The sequence below is a fragment of the Canis lupus genome, chromosome 3 (assembly GCF_011100685.1).
Source record: "Canis lupus familiaris isolate Mischka breed German Shepherd chromosome 3, alternate assembly UU_Cfam_GSD_1.0, whole genome shotgun sequence".
NCBI lineage: Eukaryota > Metazoa > Chordata > Mammalia > Carnivora > Canidae > Canis > Canis lupus.
Genome location: NC_049224.1, coordinates 27,140,635 through 27,167,923, shown reverse-complemented (window position 1 = coordinate 27,167,923; position 27,289 = coordinate 27,140,635). Strand labels below are relative to the sequence as shown.

The 27,289-nt window shown below is 39.0% G+C and overlaps 1 protein-coding gene across 7 annotated transcripts; it reads right to left on the bottom strand.

The window, feature by feature from the left end:
- Window positions 1-535: 535 nt before the first annotated feature.
- Window positions 536-26,987, bottom strand: MTX3 (metaxin 3). Of its 7 annotated transcripts, XR_005356824.1 has the most exons (11): window positions 26,859-26,987; window positions 26,334-26,403; window positions 25,890-25,966; window positions 24,877-24,969; window positions 24,209-24,391; window positions 23,989-24,065; window positions 23,351-23,508; window positions 22,010-22,098; window positions 18,516-18,714; window positions 5,351-6,771; window positions 536-1,245 (listed from the first exon to the last, which is right to left on the bottom strand). XR_005356824.1 is itself a non-coding variant. In XM_038532463.1 (9 exons), the coding sequence occupies exons 1-9, from the start codon at window positions 26,937-26,939 to the stop codon at window positions 18,604-18,606; spliced, it is 939 nt and encodes a 312-aa protein (XP_038388391.1). In that variant the 5' UTR covers window positions 26,940-26,987; the 3' UTR covers window positions 12,181-18,603. The 7 variants fall into 7 exon arrangements, 4 of the variants coding, with proteins under 4 accessions (XP_038388393.1, XP_038388391.1, XP_038388394.1 ...); XR_005356823.1 differs by lacking the exon at window positions 536-1,245 and having other exon boundaries at window positions 3,647-6,771; XR_005356825.1 differs by lacking the exons at window positions 536-1,245; window positions 5,351-6,771 and adding an exon at window positions 12,181-17,767.
- Between the last annotated feature and the right edge of the window lie 302 nt (window positions 26,988-27,289).

Sequence of the window (27,289 nt, the reverse complement as noted above, 5' to 3'; positions counted from 1 at the left end):
ATTCCCATAATCATGCCGTGAAACAGTTTTAAATGGAAAGCATTCAGTAAACTGTGCTGAGTTTTTCCAGGACCTGGAACTTCTGAGGGATGTCACAAAATCATCTGCAGAGAAGCTGGGTGCTTGCAAGGTCGAATAACAAGAGTCCTTCAAGAAAAGTTCTAATTCTACAGAGCAGAGTACTATATTTCCTGCCTCGTAATTGTGACGAATGGTATGCCTTTGTTTTTAAACAACACCTAATCTTTAAAATGACTCTACTGAGGAGCCTAGCATTTTTCCCCCCCGAATATGTCCAGTGCGTATATTAAATTGACTAAACATTCAGAAGAAGGAGCACAAATCAGACTCTGGAGAGTGTATTGCTTAGTAAAAGTAGGAGGGAGGGAGATGTTACCAATACTGAAAATACACTAAAATTCTGATTAAAATACCAGATCTAGCCCCATGCAAGTCTCTTAGGAACACTCAAGCTGTTGAAAATAAAATGGAAAAAAGCGATTACCCGCTGGCACCAGCATCTAATTGTTTAATGAACATTACATGGCCCGGATCCTATTACTAATGTTTCTCTTCTTCAACATACATCCACTGATGAAGGAAAGTTCTTTTTTGGTTGCAAAGTGGCCTTCAGAAGTTGAATGCTCTGAGAGATGACAAACAGGCAACATCTTTTTCTTCTTGCTCACAAGTAAATTTCTGGCAGTTTTTGACAGGTCATAAACACACATGAAATGCTAAACTTAGTGAGTTGTTAGATGCTTTTCTTAAAGTTGAAAAACATTTTTAAAATAAATTTTCCTTATGTCTCCTTTTTTCCACATTCTCAACTCTGACATTCAAGTGCACTTCACGAGCTGATGTGTAATAGCATTTGAAAACCAAATTCAGAAAACCCTCATGAATCCAGACTCCACTCTTAGAGCATTTCTAAGGTTTTAGGCTAGGAGATGACAAGGAAGCTTACTTCCGCATTCGTAAGGACAGATGAATACAACAAATAAGATAATTAAGAATAATGTTTACAATTAAGAGACATTTTCGCGGTATCTTGAATATCCCAAGCAATGAATTTTTCTGAAGTTCTCCTTGTTTGGGTCTCTTTTTTAGAGCACTGACAATCATTAGACCCTTCTGAAAAAGGTCTCGTCCACTGGTGTCCCGGACATCATCCTTCCTTGGATTTCCAACCAGCTGTCAGGACACATCTTCTTAAATCCTTTCTGTTGGCTCTTCCTCACCCATCTATTTAAATGGTGGAGTTACTTAGGATTCTACCCATGGACCTCTTTTTTCTCACTCTCCATAAACTGAGTGGGTAATAATCCCCAAAATGTTTCTTAATTCTAGGGAGGTAATGCTCATATGTGTGTCTTCAGCCCTGACTTCTTCCTTGAGCTCCCTCATGGGCCTCCTGTCTCAGCAAATGACCTCACAAATCTAATGCTAGCCTATACCTTAAACCCACACACACCCTTCATTCTTCTCTCCCTCACCCATCACAATCCTAAATATCACCTTCAACATCCACTCTGTTTCTTCCCACAGTTGCCAACTTATCCCTGATGTCGGCAATCCATTCTAAAAATCGATTCTAGAACAATCTATTAACTGGGACTTCTGCTTCCAGTATATTCTCCCTACTGAGGCCACTGGGACCTTTCTAAAGTACAAATTTGAACATGTCATCCCTCGGTTAAAATCCTTTAACCCAACTCTATAGGCTGACAAGGGCTTTCATGGTGGAGACCACATTCATTCACCTCTCAGCATAATCTCCCCTCCCCATTCACAAAGATGAAATGTACTACGTTTGCATTTTCTGTTCCCTGTGCTTAAAATATTCTTTCCCCTCATCCCTATACTCTCCTCCATCTGTTAAACTCTCCTTTGGCCAAGACATCATTTCTGCTAAGAAGCGTTCTCTACCTTGCCAAGAGTGCATAAGGTACCTCTCCTATGTGCTGCTGTGTATTCTCTGGTAATTTCCATGTCACAGCACTTAACATGCTAAATTATGGTGGCAGGTTTACTCATCAGTTTTTTCCAATGAACTATCAATGCTTTCAGGGAGAGATGTGTCTTGTTCATTATATCCCCAAGGATCAGTTCATTCCAGACACTCAATAAATATTTCAAGAATGAATGAATGTAGTCCTGCCTTAAAGCTCTGTTTCTCAGTTTCCTGATTCTAAATTCTGAACAGGGGGGTAGCTTGGGCTAGTTTTTACCCCTGGTCCAATGAGCTGAGTAAAGGGTATGAGGGTAGGGATGGAATCTCTTTGAAAGGAGTGTAGGAGTAAAGGGAATGGATAGCATGCTTACTAGAATGATACAGTGTCCTTCATTGAAACAATAAAAGTACATTTTATTTTAAAAATCATTCTTCACTAATTCATAAGGCCTCCTCCCACTAGCCCATTATAAAGAAGTAAAACTGTACTTTCATTATAACACATAAAATAAGAATAATATAATCACTTCTTATTCAATATTAGCCAGTCACTCACTTATCCACCCGTTCACAAATATTACTAACCGCCTACTGAGGGCTAAGCTCTGTGTTGGTACCAGGTAGACGGTGAAAAATAAGTGCTTATTTTCACAGTGCTTACTTTTTAAAAAAAATATAGACACAAATGTATAATTATCAATTGTGAAATGTACTATAATAGAAAAGGGTGATTTGAGAAAGAATTATTGGTGGGATGTGATTCTAGTATGGAGGTCAAGGAAGGCTTCTCAGAAAAAAACAACATGTAATTTAAGACCTGGCTTCATGGGGAAGAATGACAGGGTGGCCAAGTGAGGCAGAGGGAGGGAGTAGAATTGGAGATCTCCAAGGAATTATTATGACAGTCTCTGCCAAAGTCTAGGGTGGAGGCACCTGTCACGGAAAGAAGTAGATGGATTCAGGATATTTTTGGAGGTGAAACTTATTGTACTTCTGATAAACTGGGTGTAGGGGTGAATCAGAGGGAGGCGCCAAGTATAACAGTTGGTGCAGAGGTTAAGCACATGGACTGTGAAGGCAGATCGTCTGAGTTTAAATCCCGATTCCACCATTACACCACCGTGTAACCTTGGGCAGATTACTTCACCTTTCTGTGCCTTGGTTTCCTTGTCTATAAAGTGGATGACAAGAACACTAGCTACCTGACAGTTTTGTTAAAAGGATTAAACAGGTTACTATATATAAACATTCCAGACAATGTCTGGCATATTAGTAGGTTTTCTTACTAACAAAAAAGAGGTAAATTTCCAGGTCTCTGACCTCAGTGGTGGAGTAATTTAGGTGACAATGAGTTAGGGAAAACTAGCAGAGGAAGAGATCTTGGCAGGGTGAAGATCAGAGTTCAGCTTTAGATAAAATCTTGAGATTGGTGCAGACCCTTTGGGCATCTGTTGGATAGAAATCTGATCTTAGGGGATCCCTGGGTGGCTCAGCGGTTTAGTACCTATCTTTGGCCCAGGGCGCGATCCTGGAGTCCCGGGATCAAGTCCCACGTCGGGCTCCCAGCATGGAGCCTGCTTCTCCCTCCTCCTGTGTCCCTGCCCTGCACCCCACCCCCCCATGTCTATCATAAATAAATAAATCTTAAAAAAAAAAAAAGAGAAGAAGAAGAAGAAAGAAATCTGATCTCAGAAGAAAGTCCTGGACCAGAGATATCAATCTGTGAAACTTCAAAATATAGGCGGTATTTATAGACTGGGGAATGGAAAAGACAAACAAGGAAAAGTGTGTAAAGTGGGTGTGTAAAGTAAGTGAGTAAAGTGTAAAAACAGGGCCAAGGACTGAGCCACAAGAGTTCTCAAAGCCGAGTAGAAAAGAAACCAATAAATGATTTATGTTCAGTGCTGTTACACATGCGCTTTAGACTAGCGGAAATAGAAACATCTAGTGTAATCTGAATGTAATGAATACTGAAACAAAGGACTTCCCTTCCATTTCTATTTTAATGGAGCCTGAAGATCTAATTCTCTGCTTAGTCTTGTTCAATTGATTTTGTGCCTTCTTCTATTCCTCATTGGAGCTTTCTCATCCAAAGACTGAAAAGAAAGTATGGGGATGGGATAAATTTGGAAGATTTCTCTGGTTTTGGTTGCTGGATCTTCAGTGGTGAGGACAGAGAGCGGGGCACAGCTGAACTTGAACCAGATGATTCAATGTCTTAGAAGTTAAGAAGCTTAGGCGGGATAATGACGAGGAGCCAATAAAAGGTGTTAGGCAAAAATGATGTGTGATTATTTTGCATTTTAGAAAGATCACTCTTGAACAATATGGAGAATAGTTTGGTAGGGAGCAAACCCAGAAGCCCAGAGACTCATGGTGTATCTGCAGCAGTGACCCAGAACAGAGACGGCCATGGGGGGCAGAACCACTCAGACTGGAGTGATGATCACAGGGAGGAATAGAGAGGAGTAGGTGCTTGGCTACCAAGAGCAGGCAAGAGAGAAAATGACACCCAGGCTTCTGGGATGTTTTCAAACACATCTGTGCCTTTAAAACATTACATTTTTCCTAATATGTACTTATACTTCACAAAGCATTCTCGGTGCTTTCTATAGCAATAACCCTTAATTTTCGACTATATTTTCCTCCTGTCCCCTGATGAATACACACAGTCATTAAGTAGCTCACATGGAAAATAAAGATGCAGATTTACTTCATTGGGCTCAGTTCTCTGGGCTCCAGGCCTAGGTAGAAGAAACAAATTCTATTACCTAAACCACAGAAGCTGAAAGCCTCCAAAGAAAATACTCCAGTGACTGACTTGGTTATCCATATTATCTGGCTTAACTAATACTTTATGTATTAAGACGCTAGACTTTATTTACAAAAGAAAATAATGTAACTCATCATTGTGAGAAAGAGCCCATGTTTCAAATAGCAATATTTTTGTAATCACAAGTCCTTTGACAAACTCTGTAAACCCCATTTGGATCTCTGTTAATGGGGAAGATTTCTTAATGACCTAGCTCAACACTGCCGGCTACATGCTGACTTGATTTGCAGCTATACATAAATATACATAAATAAATAGGTGGCTGCCTCCTTGATGGAATGCACGGACCCAGGGGAAAGCGTTTTTACCTCTAGAGATCTTTCCCAGCCTTGTCACACTTTTTACAATGATCCTATTCATCATTTGCTTCTTCTCACTCTTCCCAGTACCTTTCCTCCTAGTCTCTCTTGATCCTACTCCCATTCACCACTTCACCCAAACTGCTCAAGATCACCCATGCCCCCATTTTGCTAAATTCAATGGTCAGGTCTTCTCAGTCCCCATTTTCTATGACCCATCAGCCATATTCACTGCAATGACTCCCTCTTCCTTTACACACACACATTTTTCATTTGGCTTCAAGGATGCCACATTCTTTGGATTTTCTTCTTGTTGCTTCCTTGCTGTTTCTCTCCATGATCTCATAGTGTTCAGAATGTTCCTGGGTTCTGTTCTTAGTCCTTTTCTCTAACTTAAACCTATGATGATTTCATTCAGTTATAAGGTTTTAAATAACATCTCTATCGTCTTTATGATGCTTCAATTTGTAGCTTCTGAACTCCTAGACTTGTGCTTACTCAAAGTCTCCATTGGGTGTTTAATAGACATCACAAACTCGACATATCAAAAACAGAACTCCTAAACTCCCCTCAAAAGCTGTTCTACTCATAGCCTTCCCCACTCAGTTGATGGCAACTCAATCCATCCAGCGTTCATGCCAAATATCTTAAAGTTGCCCTTGACTTCTCTCTTCCTCTTACAACCCACGTCTAATCAGCCAAGGAACTTTGTTGGTAGGACCCACAGATTAAATCCAGACTCCAATCTCTTCTTACTATTTCCATTGTTACCATCCTAATCCGTCTGAGCCACTACAACCTCTTGGCTAGGTTACTATAACATACTCCCAACTTGTCTTCCGGCTTACACACTTGTCCATCCTCAGGACCATAGCTCAAATAATCCTTTTGAAAAATAATCAGTGACATCACTTCTTTACTCAAAATCTTGAAATGGCTCAGAGTAAAAGCCAAAAGCTTGCAAATGCCTACAAGCTCTTACATGGTCTGCTCCCACCCCATAGTTCCCTGACCTCAGCTCTTTTTATTTTCCCGTTGTTTACTCTGCTCCAGAGACCCTGGCCTCTTTGCTGTTTCTCAGACACGCTAGATAAGCCCTACCTTAGGACTGTTGCTCTACCTGTACCTTACATCTAAAATGCTTTCTGTCAGATATCTGGAAGGCGAACCCAACACTTCTTTCAAGTCTTTATTCAGATGTCATCTTCACAATGAAGCCTACCCTGACATATTTAATACCATCATGTGCCCCCAAGCCCAACACTCCTAGCCTCTTTTTCTTGCTTTACTTTTTTTCATTTTCCATAGCACGTGTCACTCTCTATTATATTATGCAATCTGCTTATTCATTGAGCTCCTTGTTAATTGTCTCCTCTGCTAGAATGTAGGTAACACAAGGGCAGTGTTGCATTCACTGGTATATCATCAGTACCAAGAAGAGTGTCTGGAACAAAGGAGGCACTCAGTAAATACTTGTTGACTAAAAAAATGAATATGTCCTGGACATCTTTCCTTTCCAGCTCACACCTTCAACATATACTTTGCGCTGTGTTCCGGTCTTGTCCTCAGGATGTAGATGAATACATTGAAGGTTTATTAAGGTTTGTCTTCCCTGGAATATTTTGGTTCTTTCTCCTCATCTCCATGGGATCCTCACTGTGACCCAATTCCTCAAGTCCTTGTAACTGAAAAAATGAGAAGTAGCAGCTCCATTAAAAAAAAAAAAAGGGTGGGGGGAGATTCCTAAATTAAGCCAATACCACCAATAAATCTGTTTTGGTTTATTGACACCTAGAAGAAATATAAATAGTTCCTAGATTTTTACAAAAAGAGAGAAGGATAAGGAATAACAGGAGATCCAAGCAAAGGGCTGAGCTGAGAGCTATATGTTAATAGAGTACTGGGAGAGAGATGCAGAGGGGCATGGCCGATAGGAACAGACTACCTCATGGGGTAGCCACTGTGAGACACACATCTTATTTTTGCCCAAGCTAGACTCCTGTGCTAACTCACCAAAGGTTTTGTGGTACCTCCATCATGCTGCTGGCAACTAGGATAGCCTGGAGAAAACTGCCAAGAATTCTCAGAAATACCCACTGAATAAGAAATGCCTGGGGTAGGAATCTCGATACTGACCTTTCCTACCAAAGCTTTTTTGGAGATTCCAGGCCACTTCCACAGTGCTCTCCAATACTGGTAACACTAACAATCATTGGGATCAACCAATTAGGCTGAGTTTTTGTTTAAGTACTGAGCTTTTGTGCATAATTAATCCTCAAAAACTCTTTTTCTCAGGCAAGCACTGAATTGCTTAATCTTGGTCAAAAAGAAATCAACACATTCATGTTTTCATTTTCTTGGGGTACCCAGTAGTGGAATTACTGGATCACATGGTAATTCTATTTTTTAAAATTTTTTGAGGAACTTCCATATTTTTTTCCATAATTTTTTGAGAAATGCTAGTGGCTATACCAATTAGCATTTCCAAAGGAAACAAAGGCACTGGGAACCCTGGGTGGTGGCGCAGCGGTTTAGCGCCTGCCTTTGGCCCAGGGCACGATCCTGGAGAACCGGGATCGAATCCCACGTCGGGCTCCCGGTGCATGGAGCCTGCTTCTCCCTCTGCCTGTTTCTCTGCCTCTCTCTCTCTCTCTCTCTGTGTGTGACTATTATAAATAAATAAAATAAAAAAAAAAAAAAAAAAAAAAAGAAACAAAGGCACTAATTTGAAGATACATGCTCCCCTATGTTTATTGCAGCAGTATTTACAATAGTCAAATTATGGAAACAACCCAAGTGCCCATTCCAAAAATGAATAAAGAATATATATATATATATATATATATATATATATATACAAAATATTACTCAGCCATTGAAAAAAAATGAGATCTTGCCTTTTGCAACATGGATAGACCTAGAGGGTATAATGCTAAGTGAACTAAGTCAGACAGAGAAAGACAAATACCATGTGATTTCACTCATGTGGAATTTAGGAAACAAAACAAATGAATAAACAAAGAAAAAGAGAGACAAACCAAAAAACAGACTCATAAATTCAGAGAACAGCGGGTGATTGCCAGAGGGGTGGTGGGTGGGGGATGGGTGACACAGATAAAGGGGATGAAGAGTACACTTACGGTGATGCACACCGAGTATCTGAGCATGGGGTAACAGAATAGGAAGGGAGGGAAGGTGGGTGGGTGTAAGGAAGGAGTCAACACAGAAAATACCAAATCATAGTTTAGGGCACATAATAGGCATTCAATAGCCATTGGTTCCTGCTGCCTACCTCTCTTGTTCTCCTCCAGTACCACCTCCCAACCTCCTTTGAGATGACTATTTTCCATGTTTGTCTCTCTCACAGCGTATCTGTATTTCCTCTTATTTGGCCCCACATGTCAGATTGGCTTGCATTACTACAGCCTGAATCATTTGATTTCCTGTCTATGTTCCTAACCTTTCCAGCTCCTTTTGTATCATTTCTCTGTCATTCCTGCTGTTTACAATACCTCTCAATTTAAAGCCATCTGCAAATCTCATTAGCAAACCACTGACTCCTTCTCCCCCCAGTCACAGGACATGTTGAATAAAACAGGACCTAACACCAATCTCTTCCTTCCATTTGAGGCACCACCACTCTGAGTTACTTTTACTTATAACCAGTCTAAAATATGATTACATTATTACTGCATTTACTCCTAGTCTAGGAGAATCTAGTATGTGAAAATTAGGATTAATCCTTTTTAAAATTCACTATTCACTGTATATAAAATTATTAATTCCTTTAGTCATCTTTCCTAGCCTACTTAAAATCTCTTTTTGCTTACAAGAAAAAAAAAAATCAGTCAACTTTTCAAGGCTACTTATGGCCTCGGATATAGGTATTTAGTGTCCTTTAGCCATGTCAGTCTACAAGGAATTGATTCTTAGTAGAGATTTAAGAATAAAATTTAAATTCTTCCATTTTAATAGTAAGCTTCTGAGGAACCCACCAGTTTTCTCACTGCTGATTCACTGGATCTTGGCTTCAACTTCTCTCACTCCTTTTCCTGATATACTCAAAATGTTTTCAAATTCTATTCTTCCTTCCTCAAAAACTTTCTGAGCTCCTTCTATGCTCCAAGCACTGTGCTAAGATACAATAAAGAAAAGAGTCTCCATCCTCCAGGAGCTCTTAATCCAGGAAAGAACATGAAAGGAAATAATACTGTTGAGCAACTGCCATATTCTGGATGTGCAACGTGTTATCCCATTTAGACCACATGGAAACCCCATCTTACAGCTAAGAAAACAGGGCTTCTGAGAAGTTAAATAATTTGCCTTTTATGCAGAGGATGAATAGACTACTTCCAGGAGAAGTACAAATGGACTATGGACACATGGGGAAATGCTCAACCTTACTAGTTACAAAGGAATACATACTAAGTAAATAAACAGGCTATTTTTTTTTTTTACCTCTCACGTGGTGAAAGCTGAGAGAATCATGCAGTAATGCAGGCTCCCCTACACAGGGCTGCATAGATGAAGCTTGCAGTCTTCCTGAGAAACAATTTGATAATATATAACAAGGACTACCAAAGAGGAATTTACCTTAATGTCCATTGCTATGGAATGAGACAAACAGTGCTACATCCATACAATGAAATTGCACATAGCCTTTAAAAATCATGTGGAATATGTAATATACAAGATTTCCTGAATATTAAATGAGAAAGCATATTACAGAATAGTCCATACTATGGGATTCCAAGATATTCAGGATTGTATATATGTGTGTATAGAAAACAAAAGACTGGAAAAACAGATATCAATATGTTAACAGAGGCTATTCCTAAGAGGTGGGGGCTTTTTTGGGTAGCTTTAAATTTCAATAGTTTTTGAAAAAATCAAACACATAAAACTGTTCATACATAGACTCAGATCCAGTTATTCCCCTGCATTGCAGTGCAGACTCAGAATCGAAAAACTTGCTCAACATCACCAAGTGGTGTACTGTGTTAAGCTGGGCTTTTGTTTTGTTTTATTTATTTATTTTTAATTTTTTTATTGGAGTTCGAATTTGTAAGCTGGGCTTTCTAAAGCTAACATCCATTGTCTTCCTACATTCCATTCAGCTTCATCCCCAGAGCCCCTGGGATATCATATGTAGAGTCCCTTTCTCTTGGGTTCTTTTCCCTCCTAATTTCTACATCTACTATATCCCTTCACACCTTTTTCTAAACCTATTGACTAAACCTATTGACCTGTTTCAGCAGTAGTCACCCTGTGAATTGGCTGTTACAGGGAATACAAACACTGTACAATCATGGTCACTAAATGAAAAGTTTTCTCCTGGAGAAAACTGGGCCACATAATGGGAACAGAGGGTCTTCAGATAAGTCAGTTAGCATCGTGCATTTAACATAAATCTGGTCTTAATTGTGATTTTTAGACAATGCCATACTTGCTTCTATACCAAAAGATTTCATTTTTTTCAAAACGTGAATTCTTAAAAGAACCACCCTTCCCAAAGTAGGATCTGAGGAACCCATCCTTCATTGTATTTATAAATGTTAAATTCTTCCTACTGTTTTCACTTGCTTACTCAAAAAATAAGATAAATAGAATAGCCTCTGTCTCACTTGGAAAAATACAACTTTTGGAGGCTCAAGTTGGCTGCGTTTGAAATTAGAAATGTCTTTGATGATGCGCAGCTGTCTCCATGTCTTCATCACAGATGTCTCATGCATTCCAGGAGGCTGACTAATGTACCTGGAGAAATGAAGCCTGGTTTCTCATTCTTTCTCCCAAAGCTCTTGTTGGACCAAGAAGGGACTAATTTTTCCCTGCTCTACACCTAGGAACTTAATTACAATTTGCTTTTGCTTTAAGACAAATCCTCCTATTCCTCCGCAGCACTTTCCTTCTTGTTGGCATATATGCTCATCTCAATCATATTTTGCCACACTCAGTGATCTTCCTGGTTCCCCTTTATCTCAGTGTTTCTCCCGTGGAGATTCACTTAGGACATGATCCCAATATGGCAAAACATAAACGATTCCTACCAGTAGCTGCTATTCGTGGCAAAGGAAAAAGAGAGCAGGGTTTATGTCATAGCCTATCATCCACTGAAGAGCATCATGCCTGAATGGTCATCCAGGAGTTTTTGAGCACCTGAAACCACCCCAGACCAAAGTCAAACCTCTGAGCTGAGCAATTAGGAAGCAAAATTTCTGGAGTTCTTTGCTGTGTGATTCTCAGCTTTATAACTCCAAATAGTTGTCTTTCCTCAGAAGAATTCCATTAGTCCACAGTAGCGACTCTTCTTTCCTGCTCTCTTACAGAAAGCAGGTGATTGTTACTAACCACCACAATCTACCCAGGAACCTTTCACCTAGAACCTAAAGTTCATATGCAGTTAAGATGTGTGTTCTTTGGGGATAGAAGTATCAACAGTGATGTGGCCAGCTTGTCATGTGAGAGAAACACATACCTGATAGCTCTATGTGGAAGATCAATGCATTTTACTAGATGTAAGTTAGACTCAGTTAAAAAAAAAATTGATTCTACTAACAAAGACACTTACTCCCTCAAGGAAGCTGTCCTTACTTGACTAAAGTTCTAAAAGGATTCTCTATGCCCATATATCCTACCCCATTTTTAAAAGGGGGGGAGCAGCAAAAAAAACATTAATATCTTCCCCCTCAAACACATCCCAGCCCCTCACTAAAACTGCATTTTTCAGTGTGTGTCTTCCATTCAATGTTAAATGGAACATCACTGGACTGTCTAGGTGGGCAAGAGGGAAAATTTAAAAGAAACTTATTGGGCCAAAGGGATGATGAGTTAACTGTAGCCCTGAAACACTGTGTGAGCTGTCTGAGTCACTGGCATACCAGAGGCTGAGGGAGCAGGCCTCTAACCTGCCTCAGCATGCGGTAAAAAGAGCACAGGTGATCTTAACACATCATAGAAAGAATAAACATTTTATAAAGAACAGCCTCCTATTGAGTTCAGGCCCAGCACTGAAGAACCATTTTCACCGCTCAAAAATTCTTCCCAATGAAAATATTTATCTCAAGGAATAAATAACATCAAATTAGAAATTAATAAACATTCAGGCAATTTGAGATTTTATTGTGAAAATAGCTATTTTGATATTATATCCAGTTTCTCACTTATCAGAATAAATTCTTTACAACATTGATCATCATTATCACTTCTGGGTATTTATATATAGTCTCTGAGTAAAATATATTCACACTAGGCATGATTAGAATATTTAAATTACGACCAACATGGCTTAAAGATGTTTACTTTACAATAAAACTATAGTATTTGTACACTGGTACAGATATTTAAAATATTTACCAAAGATAGGTTTGGTAGAACAAAACCAATACGTGTACACATAGATTTTTGAATCTTCTTTTCTGTCAATCTTCTAGAAAGCTACAGTTACATTACAAACACCTCAAATTTCCATTTCAAGATGAATAGAAAAATGGAAACATGTTATTTCTTATTATACAAAATAAAACATCGAGTCAGAAGAGGAATAAAGCTCATCTTTATGCATTTAACATAAAAGCCTGGGTATAGCCTTCCTTCTCCAAGAAACACACACAGGATTGCAAGAGAAGTAGCCAACAGCCCAAAGAACAAGTGACCAGCACAACTGTCTCTGTGGTGCATGACTTGCCGAGGACTGATGCAAACTCTAGTCATTTTTCTTGATTTCCAAGAATCTGGGATACATAGAGTAAATGATTAAAAGGCATTTCTCTGAATTTGCACAAGGAAAACTAAAGAATCAGAATAAAGATCCAACTGCTTTTCTTATGGCTAAATATTATACAACTCAAAAACCAAAGGCAAGCTTTCTATCAAATATATATCCAAAGTGCAAAGTTCCAAATACACAACCGTACACAATGTAGAGAAGAAACAAAGAGCACCCTTATGCCTGAATAGTGATCCGGTTTTATACTTTGAAATGAAATCAAATATACTTAATCCTCTGAAATTTGGAGGGCTAGTGATGTTTAAATTTTCTAGGATATAGTAACCACTAGAATTTAGTGAAAACTGTACACCCTCATCCTAGAAAATGTACACACGAACATAAAATCCTTGTTTAGAACATGTCTTCAGTACTAGAATAGAACTTGAAAATATTAAATTTCTTTTGCTTTGTCACTAAAGCAACTGTAAACTTTCTACAGCACTGTGTATATATACACAAATATGTATGTATATTTATATATGTATAAAATAAGCAGCTTGTATGTGACTCTAATGCTATTGATTTCATCACCTTTTTGGCACTTTTAAAGCACAGCCAAAAATGATTTGGAAAATTATTCTAGAATTCCAAGTTGGTTCCCTCTGCCTCGTAGATGCCTAAGGACTGCTTAGTTCTCTGGAGCCACCAGGTCATATTCCTGTAGAGCTGTTCCAAGCCAACTGGGATTCTAGGGAAATGGGACTGCCTGGCCAGGGGCCTCACAGGGGCCTAAATAACCAATTTGTTTTAACCCACAGCCACCTCTCTCTCAACTGCACAGTCCAAGGGAACCCTAACCTGTCTTCTCATTTTTTAGCACCACTCATTAGAGGGGCACCTAACAACAGGAAACCTTTGCAATTAGCACAAACAAGCAAAAACATTCCACGGCAGCATTTCCCTAAGTATATGTCTCAGAATACAAATCCCAGAAGATACCTACTTTAAAAAAACAAAATAAACAAAAAATACAACAAAAACAAAACAAAAAAAACATATACAATAAATCAGGGAAATAGTGTATACAATACAGTCCCTTCTCAGAGACTGAAACCACACAAAGGTTCAGAAAAGCCTAGAGTAACTTAACGTTGTCTAACCAAGCATTCCCCAAGCTTATTTGGCCACAGAACCCTCTATTCACATAAAAATATAAGCTGCCAAAACACACCTTCTTCTCCAAGGAACTAAAAGATGGTTTTAAAAAAAATCTGACAGTATAATTTCAAATTAATAATAATCAGGATACAAAAAGACTTGTTCTCCTGTAATTTTTTTTAAGGAATCTACTTTGTTTTGCTAGAATATGCTTCTATCACAACACTCCCCTCTCTACAAATGTCCAGCTCGAAGTTACTCTTCCTTATATCGTTATTCAAGAATGTTAACTCTCATCAGTAACCACTGGCCTCTCATCTGGAACAAATAATTTCTGTATGCTTTTTGATTCTGAGAATACCTCTCCACCTCAATCACAGTGGTTTTAACTTGAGGGCTGGTAACCTGGGCTCCTAGCCAATATAACCTCCCAACAGGATTTTGGGCTCTTCCTAGCAAACACTAACTACATCCCAACAGGGGCTAAAATATTTTGCAAGCCCTTAAAAAAGCCCAAAACCTCATCTTTACTCTCTGTGAAAATGTGCATTCTGAAGATCTAATGACACTTCTGTTAAACCTTTGAGGGTAACAGGATTATAAACCTTTAGTTCATGTAATTAACAAAAATTTCTTAATAATCTATTTAAAAACTACAAAAACATTGAAAAGCAAATGTAAATTCCACAAAGCTGAACAGAAAGAAAGGCAAGAGATAATTCTTAATGCCAACAACATATACAAAAGACCATAACCAAACTTACAGGGCAGCCCCGGTGGCACAGCGGTTTAGCGCCGCCTGCAGCCTAGGGTGTGATCCTGGAGACCCAGGATGGAGTCCCACATGGGGCTTCCTATATGGAGCCTGCTTCTCCCTCTGCCTGTGTCTCTGCCCCTCCTTCTCTGTCTCTATGAATAAATAAAATCTTAAAAAAAAAAATCTTAAAAAAAATAACCCAAATTATACTTAGTGGCTCTGCTCAGGATTTCAATTATATAAATAACCAAACCAAGACAAAGTCAATTACTAAATCCCTATGAGCTTAGAACAAAAAACATACACATGCTGCACTTTCTTCTTTAACACATAATCCTAGTGTACATCTCGTCACATTGTGTAATTAGAGCACAGTGAAGTGAAGAACTACCACCACATGAAGACACAGAAGAATTTTTTTCAACATATTTTATCCTAAAAAGTAAACCCAGGTACCATAGGAAGAAGATTCTATTACAAATACAAAATCATACAATATTTTACCAGAAAAGGTTTTAGGTTGTTGTTTTTTTTCTGATAAGGCAACACAGATCTTTAGATAATCATTCGTTACAAACCTGAGGTGTTTCTTTCTTTAAACTTAAGAGGGAAATAAATTATATTTAATTTATATTATGTTTTTGTCTGGAACTGAATACTAATTACTATGTTTGCATTATTAAACATACAGTTTAAAACCGTTTTATTTTGAAATAATTATAGACTCACAAGAAGTTGCAAAAATAGTACACAGACTATGTATCCATCCCTCAGCTTCTTGTCTTTAAGTATTTATGATTTGATTTTAAAGGGTTAACATTTTTGATAGTTTATAGAAAACTCAAAAAATCTAATAGGTCTGGTGAATGTATATTCTTGGAAGAGGCCCCACGAAAACATACCGCTGACTTCAAATATCACTTTTATCACATGAAAGCACCTTAAAAAATTGCTTTTCTGAGATTCTATCACTGTTACCAATTTCTGTCTCTTTTGATGTCTAGTTTTTTTCCATTTTTGTAGACTTCTGAAAGTTGTACCTTAGCTGTGATTGAAATAAGCTTCCTTATTCCTTCATGTTAATATATCTAGCAATGTTAAATGAATAGGAATTACAAATGGGAATCCAGATGCTTTGGATTATAAAAATCTTGAATTCTCTAGTGCCCTCCCCCCCCAAATAATACAAACATACCTAAGTTGAAAATCTCAGTGCTGACCTTTGCAGGGGGAAAAAAAAATACTGTGAAGGGATGACTATCCTCAGTGCTCTTTAGTGTCTTCAGTGTTTAAAAAAAAGAGGCCAGCCTTATGGATAAGTGATGGTAGTCTGTTGATGGAGGATCTTTACCTTATGGGAATTATCTGACTGATTTTCTAATCCTATACTACCAACAAATATAAACACAAATATAGTCCCTTTGGTCATATTCAACCATCACATCCTAAAGAAAGTTGCTCCCAGTATTTTTGTTTAACACTGTGGACCATTTATCTCAGCAAACTCACACTTATCCAAAGCATATCCTCATAGACTGATCACAAGCTCTCTGCCCAATCTGGAAAGTTGTTCCTTTCTAAAAGCTTCCTATACTACCTATATGTATGGCTGATCCCTGGAGTGGTTTATGCTCAGTTATAGCTTCCTGGTATCTCGTTGGCTTATCCCAAAAAGGCTAGAGGCAATTCGAAGCAGGAATGACCAAAAGAAAATAAATCATAGTTACAGTTGTCTTTTCTACTAAAAAATGACAAATACTTGTTATTCTAAAATGCTATCTTTTGATTAAACTTTCAACACGTGAAACATTACAGTATGCTTATTGGCTGAATGCTGTGTCATAAGAACACAATCTTCACATTCTTATAGAACTTTAAACACATTTTTCTTAGCATGGATATTAGTAGTTTCATTGACAGAAAACTTTACATGAGCCAGTATTTGTGTCCATGGAGAAACTTGGGAGTTAAACTTACTGTTTGATTTTAGAATCTGTTAGGGTTGGTATAGTTCTTTCTCCCTATTTTTAATTTTTCCCAAACTAATTTTAATTGTCCTGTTTTATGACTGTGACAATTTTAAGCCACTTCAAGTGCTTCCTGGAAGGCTTACTATAAATCATAATTGAAAATGACCAACCCTAACTAAAGCATAAACAGATGCCTGATTAATGTGTTAACCACCCTTCTCCAATATGTATCAATCTAGAGAACGATAAAGTCCTATGGTCATGATTTTCAATATGGAATATTCACAGGGATTTTGGATTGCTGGAATCTAGTAGAAAATTAATACAAAACATACAAACCTGTTGCAGAAGTAATGTGAAACTCATTAGCTACTTTCCCTAAATGCATCCAAACAGATGAACAAGATTTTGAAGACTACCTTGTTTCTCATTTAATAAAGACTTTCAAGAAGAAATATTTACAATGACTTAAAGACTCCTGTATACACAGCTACCTAAATACAGAACAAATTGGGAGGATTTAGGTCAAACACAGCTGAGCTCCACTTAGCTCAAATTAGGTGAGTCTCTTGACTACAAAGCTGTTTTCTTAACATGGGGGTTTCTGCACGACGTGGTAAGATTTGCTGAGCACCATAGTAATCTTTTGAGACACTAATCAAAAACATGATTCTATATTTAAAAAACCCCAGAAGTGGTTTCAGGACAACAGAAGCACCCCAGCCACTAAAATAAGTGAAATTCTGTTATAAGCAAAATCACCTGCATAGCAAATCCTTTAACAGTTCAGCAACGAATAGAGAGAAAATATTCTTTAAAAACTACTGCTATTTCTGAGTATTCCATTAGATCCTTCAACTGTAGTTAAACTATATGGAAAAAGATAAGTTGCCATAAAAGCTTCTGACTACATGACAGGCTCCTCAGGAAAGAACCCTGGTCTGAACACTGGTCCAAGCATGGTGAACTCAGACCAAGCACACAGTAGGTAATTCCATTATCTAACCAAGAAGTGACTGACAACTGGGCAAACTTCAGTAAGACTTCACAGCCTGGCGTAATAATGATGACCAACACACTCAATTCTCCTGAAATTAATCCAAGAAAGAGAGGACTAGAGTTAAAAATGGACTATAAATATATAGGTCTAAAGCTGCCATTGGTCCAATAAACTAAAGAGTCCCTGCTAACCTTATAACGAACACATGTGCAAATACAAATGTTACACAGAAGTGCATATAGTCAGATGAATATTATATGTGACCACCTTTGAAATATATATATCTCTCTCAGATATATATATACACACACACACCATAGGATAGTACCATACATATATATATACATGGTACTAATCACCCAAAAGATTACACTTCCGAGAGCATAATTAAAAAGCACATTCCCCATTGCTTTTTAAATACAGGCTTTTCTACTGAAGTAAATAGAATATGAGAATATTACATTTTTCCTAACGTCTAAAATAGGCATCAAATTTCTAAACAGAAGAAAAAAGCCTCAAACAGCCACATATTAGACATTCAAACTGTTCTATGAAAACTAAATAAATTAATTGGAATAAATAGGAGTGCACATTCAGAACAGAATTGTAGCTTTTGGTCAGCAGCGTGAACTAAAGGCAAAAATCTGCCAAGATTAAGGCAGGGTTTTTGTTTTTTTTAAATGTACAGTACAGTGTGTTTTCTTTTTTCCCCAAGTTCATTTAGTATTCACTTTGATGTTATCTAAAGTGCATTGCCAAGCTAAAATACAAGCTTCCTAATTAAGAGAAACTAGATGTCATAGAAAGTTTCTTTTTAGAGCCTTCCGTATACCTACTAGTGGTATTTTCTTTTTGCTCTCACACATGTAGTGTAAGACATTACAGCAACAATCATAGGACTTTGGACACAAAGCATGATGACTGTCACGGTGATAGTCGTTGTAAGGAATTACTTTCTTCTTCTGCTGGAGTCAATTTAAGTGTCGGCAGTTTCCGAGGAGGAAGCTGAGGGCTTTGGCGAAGATTGTCATCCATCTGTGGAAAGTACAAAAGGTAATCTGACTGATGGCTGTGGCACCACTTATGTGGACTGTGGTCTCCCCATCCAAACTATAGCCTAGAAGAGTACAGAACCATAGGGTTCCAGGACTGCTTGAGAACCTTTTCCTTACAATCTCTCAGGAACTCAAGATGTGGTACCTCAAATACCAGCTAACTCAGTATATGTATAAAAGCAATACTGCTCACCTTTGATGCCATCATAAATTATAACAACTCCATAAAATGAATATTCTATTGAACCCAACCATGTCATAACTTAAGAGGTCTTCCAATAATAAGTGAAAAAGCAATACTTCTGACACACTGAGCTTCCCAGTTTACAAATTATGTTCATATCTAATATCTCCCTTGATCTTCCCAACACAACTGTGAAGAAAAAAATGGAAGATATCATTCCCTATTTTACATATTAGCAAAACGAAGCTCAGAAAGGTTAAGAAATTTGCATTAGGTTGCAAAGCTAGTATCATGAATTGAAATTAGAGCCCAAGTCGTCTTATTCCAATACTATTGTTTTTTCAACTATACCTCAGTGTCTCAGTGAAAAAGACCTGTACTCCCCTCAAAAAACCCAGCTCTTTCAGGTTGCAAGTATTTAGACCATGGGAAGCCAGGAGAAGAGATACACTGAAGGATAAATTGTTTAGACCCAATCCAGAGATACTACAACAACCGCATCAGTTCTAAGTCTGCTCTAGAGAAACAAAGTACTATGGAGCATATTGAGAAAATGTCCAAGAGTTTCAGACTTGCCCTTAGCAGGACATCAGCATCCCTGGAAACACTAGGAGTGGGATTATTTAGAACTGAGTCAGACCTTAGAAAGCTACCTTTAAGCAGGGGCCCCAAAATAGAGTGAAAGTTCAAGGCCTAGTGTTGAGCTCATTATCAGCTCAACTTCAGAAGACTGGAAAGCAGCTTCCACCAAGGATCCCAAACCTGACAGCAGACAGCATCTGATTACCCACTTGATAAGCAGGCTTTTCTAGTGTTATGAGCATGTGCAGAGCAAAACTCTCCCGTATCTTCTCCAGATGCTCTTATAAAGCACAGAAGAAGTGTCTCAGCAGAGGTACATGGAACTTATAGGAAAGCAAAGGGAATAAAAAATTAACTTAATTTTCCAATGGAAAAAGGTATTCCCAGTGAACTACTTGAATAGTGTTGTCATGTTTTTTTCTTGCAAGAACTAAGTTCCTCCAACATTACTCCTTTTTTAAGCTCTAGATCTTTTGTCCAAATGGTTAACTATAGTAGCCAATAGGACTTGTTGCTCTAACGTCTTATAGCTAACACTGAACCATACTGAAGAGCAGATATGAAACAGGGGTGAGAAGGAGTACCTGACAGAGTTAGGAAACTTTCATATGTTGATGATGATATGAGAATGAAGTGTACAAAGTGGTGACAGGGCCTCTTAGGTTCCCTTTCTGCACCAGTAGGTATTTCCTGGCTCCCTTTACATGTCTGTCATGAATTTGCCACATGTAGAAAATGAAAATTCTATTGCATGGCCTTCATCTAGCAGTTAGGTGTCTAACACAATATGTATTATCTTCTACTACACACATTTAATACTCAATATAGGGGATCCCTAGGTGGCTCAGAGGTTTAGCACCCGCCTTCGGCCCAGGGCGTGATCCTGGAGACCCGGGATCGAGTCCCCACTTCGGGCTCCCTGCATGGAGCCTTCTGCTCCCTCTGTCTGTGTCTCTGCCTCTCTCTCTCTCTCTCTCTCTGTGTGTGTGTGTGTGTGTGTGTGTGTGTGTGATGAATAAATAAAATCTAAAAAACAAAACCAAAAACAAAAAAACACAATATATTTCCTCTCGTGGGACTGACTAAGTTGGGCTAAAAAGACACACTTGGTGCTCAGCCAGCCCACATCAACTTTAGTACTGGTCTTTTACAGTTTTATGCTCAGCCGTACTCACTTCTCACGTTCTAACAACACATGAAATACTATAACAAGAAAGAGAATGGCCATTCCAGAGAGTGGCAGAGGTTTCCTGGCTAGTAGTGCTACTAGTACTGGATACAGAATCTCATGTATTTCATTCATTTGCAGCTAACTGCAAAGCCCACGCTGGAATCCAATTTCCAGGGTTCAAATTCCCTCTCTGCTGCTAGCCAGCTGAATGACCTTGGGGAGGTGACATACACTACTCTCGAAGCTTTAGTATCCTCATCTGTAAAATAGGGCTGATAGAGTAGCTGCAGTATGTAGACCTGCTGTGAGGATTCAACGAGACAAATCATAAAGCTCATACAACACACTGCTGGTTACTCAGACCTCAGAAACTGCGAGCTAGTGTTATTAGGCCACTTTGACTCATTGGTTAGTGAAAAAATGAAGTATCATTCACTGGTATAAGAAAAAAAAAAACAAGTTTATCAGACACTTGGGGGGAAAATGTGTAACTCTCTTGTATTTTTCCAATTAGACTCACTTTTGAAATTTCCATTACTGGCCGTCTCCCCTACCCACTTCTTCAGTATCTCTCTCTCTTACCAAATGAACAACCCTAAAGTGGCAAAATATCCACAATGATGAAAAACTGTAGGCAACATTTAGAGAAGGAACGAAAGGAGGAAAAAAATAAAAGTTTACGTAGAAGAAAGAAAAAGACATTACAAGTGCCATTAATAAGAAAGGACAAAAAAAAAAAAAAAGAAAGAAAGGACAAGCACAGGTGCTTACGATCTCAAGAAACATTAACCTTCAGAGACAGAGAGACAGAAACAGAAAAGCAAAGAGTGTTTTTTTGTTTTTTTTTTTTAGGCCAGGCTCCTGGGTCTCTTAATTTGAAAAATACTAATTATGTGGTAAAAGTAAACCCAATACCATTATCAAAGCAATCAGGCCTTGCCTGATCCCAGCCTGGGTGCCTCAGTTGGTTAAGCATCTGCTTTTGGCTCGGGTCATGATCCCGGAGTCCCTATATGGAGCCACGCATCAGGCTCCCTGATCAGCGGGGAGTCTGCTTCTCCCTCTCCCTCTGCCCTTCCCACTGCTTCTCTCTCTCTCTCTCAAAATTAATAAATAAAATCTTTTAAAAAAGAGAAAGTAATCAGGCCACTACTGGCTTCAAAACACTATACTATGTACAACTGCAGTAAATGTATATTTGAGCAGATTTATGAAAAAATAAACTCTTAAACTAAGAGGGTAAAAAAAAAACTAAGAGGGTAAAGTTAAAGTTATGATATTAATTTTAGAAAGGAAAATACTAAACTACTAGAAAAAAATGATTGAAATAAACTTGACCTTTTCAATCAAGTTGGATTCCTTATTTACAAGTTGTGTGAGTTTCTGCAGATTTGCGTCTACCATTTCTTGTCCAGCAGGAGAGATGCCTAAGAAGCCAGGACAGAAATCAGAGAGACAGAAAATTTTGAAAGTCTTTAAAGCTATTCAGACTGAAAGAACCCTCCCAAGTAGGCCGCCCTCCAAAAACAAATAAAATTAGGCAAAGAGAAAAACCATTCTGGGTTCAAAGGCAAAGTTAAGAGGGATAGTAATGCTCCAAAACCAAACCCTAAACAAAAGGATTAAATTTGTCTATTCAGTAGAAGTAGAAGCCAAGTGTTATGCAGCTAGCCAAAGTAATTAGTAAAAGAGCACAGCAGTTCTCATTTCCTTCTCGAATCTGAGTTGTATCTTTTCCCCACCCATACCAAATAGGCCTTTAGTCATAACTGATTGGGATAGCTTTCTAAGGCAGCGACTCCCAAACAACTATCAACCAGGCACCCACAGTATTTGGAGGGACTCAAAAAATACAGATTCCTGGGCTCTGTCCCTATGAGATTCTATTTCAGTAAATCTGGCATAGGACCCAGGAGTCCATATTTGTCCTCTAGCTATGTTTGCTAATCACTACTCCAGAGTAACAAGGTTGGAAGTTCGTTTCATGACTCTCAAATTGCTAACCCCTACCTCTGTATAAAACACATCACCCACAATGAAAAATAAACTGTCCCTAAGCCAGTTATCCTTGTGACTGTTTTTCTTAAAAGGACAATTTCTGCCAATTCTCCCAATACAAATTTTGTATCCCAATCACTTAAGCACAAGGCCCCACACTCCCAAGGAATCACATCCTAAGTGACAGGTACCCTCTATTTACAATACCTCCAGTCTGATGCAATCAGTTTTCAAGTAGTGGAATCGTGAGAGTGTACCTCACCCAAATCAGTCTGCTGCTGATTTCTGTTCACACAGGAAAATGCTAGAAGCAACATTTAAAATAACTGCCCATTTGCATTAGGATAAATGCTACCTTTCAACAGGTACTCAATAAATACCTGTGGTTAACTTTAGAAGAAAATGATCCACTTCAAAGGGGCAAAATTTAAAGAACAAGAGGCAAGAAATGTATAAAAGCTTGAAGAACAGACAAAAGGTAAGTATCTATTTCTCTGTTTAACATGGAACTAACACACGGGAATAAAATGGAAAAACGCAACTTTTTCAAGTGCTATAATTCAACATTTAAAGACAATATACAAGCTTCTTCAATAAGTCATGAATTATGCTTATACATCCTGAGGAGAATATGCAGATATTCTATGCAAACACAGATTAGCTGAAGAGAAGCCACCTTACCTCCAACACTAAGCCTAAAATAACTGTTTAGGATGTCGTCACAAAAACGGCACAGGTTGGACAGCTGTTTCAAATGTTCTTGTAACTGAACTTTAGGAAAGCGTACTTTATAAAGAGGTGCAAGGAAACCAAACACATAGGCATCCAAGGTAGATGGCCTAAAAATAAATTAAGGATTTTCTTAAAACACAAAGAAAATATTAACTTAAAAATATTTTTTCTCATACATTTGGCAATTCTGGACTATATAATACAGCCTTTTAAAAGATTTACTACATGTTTTAGCTTATGAAAATGATGTAATGAGGGCTTTATTGATTAGTTTTTAAGATACCCTAACCATTTCTTTTATTTGAAGAAACGTTATAAATTAAAGATTCATTTTTACTCACAATTGTTGCACAGAGGTAGGAAACAGGGTGGGAATAGCCTTAAGATATTTTAAATTCACATATGTAGCATATTGAGTCACTACCTGATTAGCATGCACAGAAAAAGTTTACTATAGTAATCTATTAAATCTTTTAAGTAAAAAACTCATAAAGGGGGGTGGGGGGCAAGAGGACTTACTTTAAATAACTGCTCATGGATTATATGCATACAAAACATCAAAATGGTTTTTAAGGGCATGCACTCACGAATCTCCAAAGAAAAACTGAGATGTTCCCAATCTGTTTGATAGAAGATTTAGGCACTCCTTGGCATCTCTGTATATCTAATAAGGATGAAATGACAACTCAAAAGTAGGAAGGATACTCTAGAACTCCTGTTAGGCAGGCATCTAGGTATGTTCATCTCTGTTGTCTCTCTTGTCCCTCCTCCGGAGGCCCCTTGCTTTGAAAGTAATCCCAACCATACCTGAGCTTCCACTTCTCGGAGGTGGTAGAGGGGAGGCTCTCCTCTGGTCAGGATAATTCTATTCAGTGCTCCCTTAGACATCCTTCCAGGCAGGATCAAACTCAAGGGAAAAGGAATTCGTGAAGCAAACCATGGCTTTGTCACAGTAAAGTAATTGTCACTCTCAACCCAGAATGTGTGAAGCTGCAAAGCAAACAAAACAACTACAAACCAAGAAACAAACCCACCACCACTATAAGCATGTTCTTTTATTTCAAGAAGTCATCCAGTGTGAAAGTTTTTTCTAAAGTGGCTTCATACAACCTTCCCAATTAGAATGACTCAAGAACAAAACAAGATTTTAAACACATGGATTTGTTGATTGCTATATCCCAGGCACCCATACAAGGCCTGGCACATATGCACTCAATAATTACTTGCTGAATGAATGAATGATAGTTATACACGGGAACAAACAACTCCATCTTCCACAAATAATTTTTATTTCCAAAATGCATTCATTGTTTCATGTCTTAGTTGAATGACTAATAGAATCCAGTTTCACAGTAACATAAACGAATCAAGGTTAATACATAAATGCAATTTCCGCTCTTGAACCTTTTTCATTACGTTGCTTCTAAATAGAACTAGGTGTATTTTTAGTAGGTCACTACAATACCAATACTCACCACTGCAGGAAGAAGCTTCTCTTCGAGGAGAGCAATGTAAGCCAGTGTATCTGCCCCCTGCTTTGCTGAGAGTTCATAATCAGCATTATATTTCTATTAAAAAATATAAAACCAAAAAACAAGATTCTTATTCTTCCTCAAAAACGGAAAAATGACATTAAAAGGCAGAACAATAAATACAAACTCAGTGACAAATGCTGCTTAATGCAAATACAGTTCTTAGCACAACTTCACACACAAAGGTCAGTAAGTATTACGCTTTGGTTAACTGCTATAATTCAGTGATTATGACCTAGTTTAGTTTATTGCATGGCATAAAGTACAAAATTAATAAACACAAGCTATTATTTTTAACAATAAGCAAGAAGTTCTAGTTGTTTGCATTTCTTCCCATGGAAAAAGAAAGAAAAAAAAAACCTTCCAATTTAGAAAAATTCTAAAATTTGCTGACATAGGATTTATTTTTTTAAGAAAGTATTAACAAAACCCATAACTTTGGTATTTATAAAAGTCTTTACATGTTTAAATATTATGGATACATCATACAAATCTTTACATGCTCATGCAACTTAAATACATTACTTAATGAAATATCTGATTGCAACTCTCCCTTTGAGAGTTCTTTAAAAATAAAATAGCTGCTAGTTGGTGGAACTCAGATGGCATATGTAGCAGAAGGTGCACAGCAGCTTTGTGAGTAAATTGACAATCACATCAATGAGTGAATAGTGAAGATGGCTTCATTGAATCTGCATGTCTCGATTTCAATAAAATCCAAAAAAGTACATGAAAATATAAATTGAGTATACCTCATTATAGGACTTTCAAATCATAATATAACTCATGATTCAGAGCAATAATTCTCAAGTCTATTTTTATATGAAACCCGAGGTATCTCCAATTATCTACTGAGTTGGTAAAAAAAAAGAATTAAAGAAAAAAAAAACCCCAAACTTTAGAATTTTTTTTTTTAAAGTAACATGCAAGGAACATGTTAAAAAGGAACCACCCACCTGTTTCCTTAAAAAGTTTAATATTTTTGCAGGCTGAGAAACAATGTTGTCTTCAGTCGTCAAAATTGGTACATCCCCTATAAATCAAGAAGTTTACATACAAGGAAATGTTTCTATTTCCTCCGAAGAGATTCTGATCCCCTAGAAAACTGTATCAGTTGCACACTTGGAGGGGGGAAGAATGAGCAAGCTCATCCTAGTTTTTTTTGCAATTTCACAGAGCAGCTCTGGAGAACACTGGCATTTCTCATAATTCCCATTGATCGGGCCTGTAAAGTATTACCCCGAATGGGCAAACCATAAGCAACACACAGCCAGGGCCGTGGTAAGAAGAAATGAAAAGCCCAAGGTACTGCACTGCACGGCCACGTGCCTCCTGGCTCCAAGGGCGGGGGCGGGGGTCATTTAACAGAGCCCAAGGTGTATGAAACGTTCACACTGTACCTCTCGAACCTCTCCAGGTGTTATCTACGACACTGACTTTCAAGGGTGCGCCAGAAAATTTGGCGTAAGCCTGAAACAAAGTTTGCAATAGAACATTTAGACTGAGCGCGCGGTGCCAACGTGCAGAGCAGCTTTATTTTACAGCCCGGCGGCCCCACGGCCGAGAGGCCGGACCCGCGGGCTGGGTCCCTCCACAGGTCCTGCCGAGGACGCGCGCCCGCCACGCAGCCTTCGGGCACCTGGCCCCCCAAAGGTCTGGGGGTGCAGAGCGCGCGCGCACCGCCCCGAGAGCTGTGCATGGCCGAGGAGACTCGGGGCCAAGCGGGGAAGCTCGGGCTCTCCCGCCGGGCGTCGGCGGGCTCACAGGCCAGGCTGGGGCTCCACGGGAAGGAGCCCGCAGAGCGCGGCGAGAGGTGCCCCGGCCGGGCTCGGCCCTGCAGCGCCGCAGGGGACCGCCGCCCGGCCGGCCTCGCGCCTCGGGCCCCGCCCCTCTTTCCTGCGCCCTGGCCCGCCGGGAGGCCTCACCATCACCACCAGGGACTCGCTGTGCACCGATGGGAGCCCCCAGCCACCTCCCCAGCAACTGAGCTCCAAGGGGGCCGCCATCTTGCCGGGGCCGACCTTTGCACCACCGGAAGCACTTAGCGGTTCAATTTCCGGCACGTTGAACCACGGGGCGGGGCGAGGGCGGGGCGAGCACCTTTGCGCAGTGGAGGGGCCGAGGTTAGGGCCCCGCTTGGGACCGGCTGGGACCCGTGCTTACGAGCCCCCGCCCTTGAGCTGGACCCGCCGGGCAGTCCTCACGTGTTTTAGTGGATGCCCGACGTGCCCCAGAGCCTCCGAGCATCACTGCCTGGGGCCTGATTTGCAAAATCCCGTTTGCAAATTTGCAAAACCCGTTTGCAGAATACCCCAGATCGTCGTGTTTAAAATCATGACAAAGGGGATCCCTGGGT

Excerpts from the sequence above, each read along its gene's own strand:
- MTX3 (XM_038532463.1), bottom strand. The coding sequence starts at position 26,939 with ATGGCGGCCCCCTTGGAGCTCAGTTGCTGGGGAGGTGGCTGGGGGCTC. Across the intron at positions 26,404-26,858 it reads GCGAGTCCCTGGTGGTGATG|GCTTACGCCAAATTTTCTGG; the intron begins GTGAGGCCTCCC and ends ACTTTGTTTCAG. Across the intron at positions 18,715-22,009 it reads AATCCAACTTGATTGAAAAG|ATGGATGACAATCTTCGCCA; the intron begins GTCAAGTTTATT and ends TACTTTCCACAG.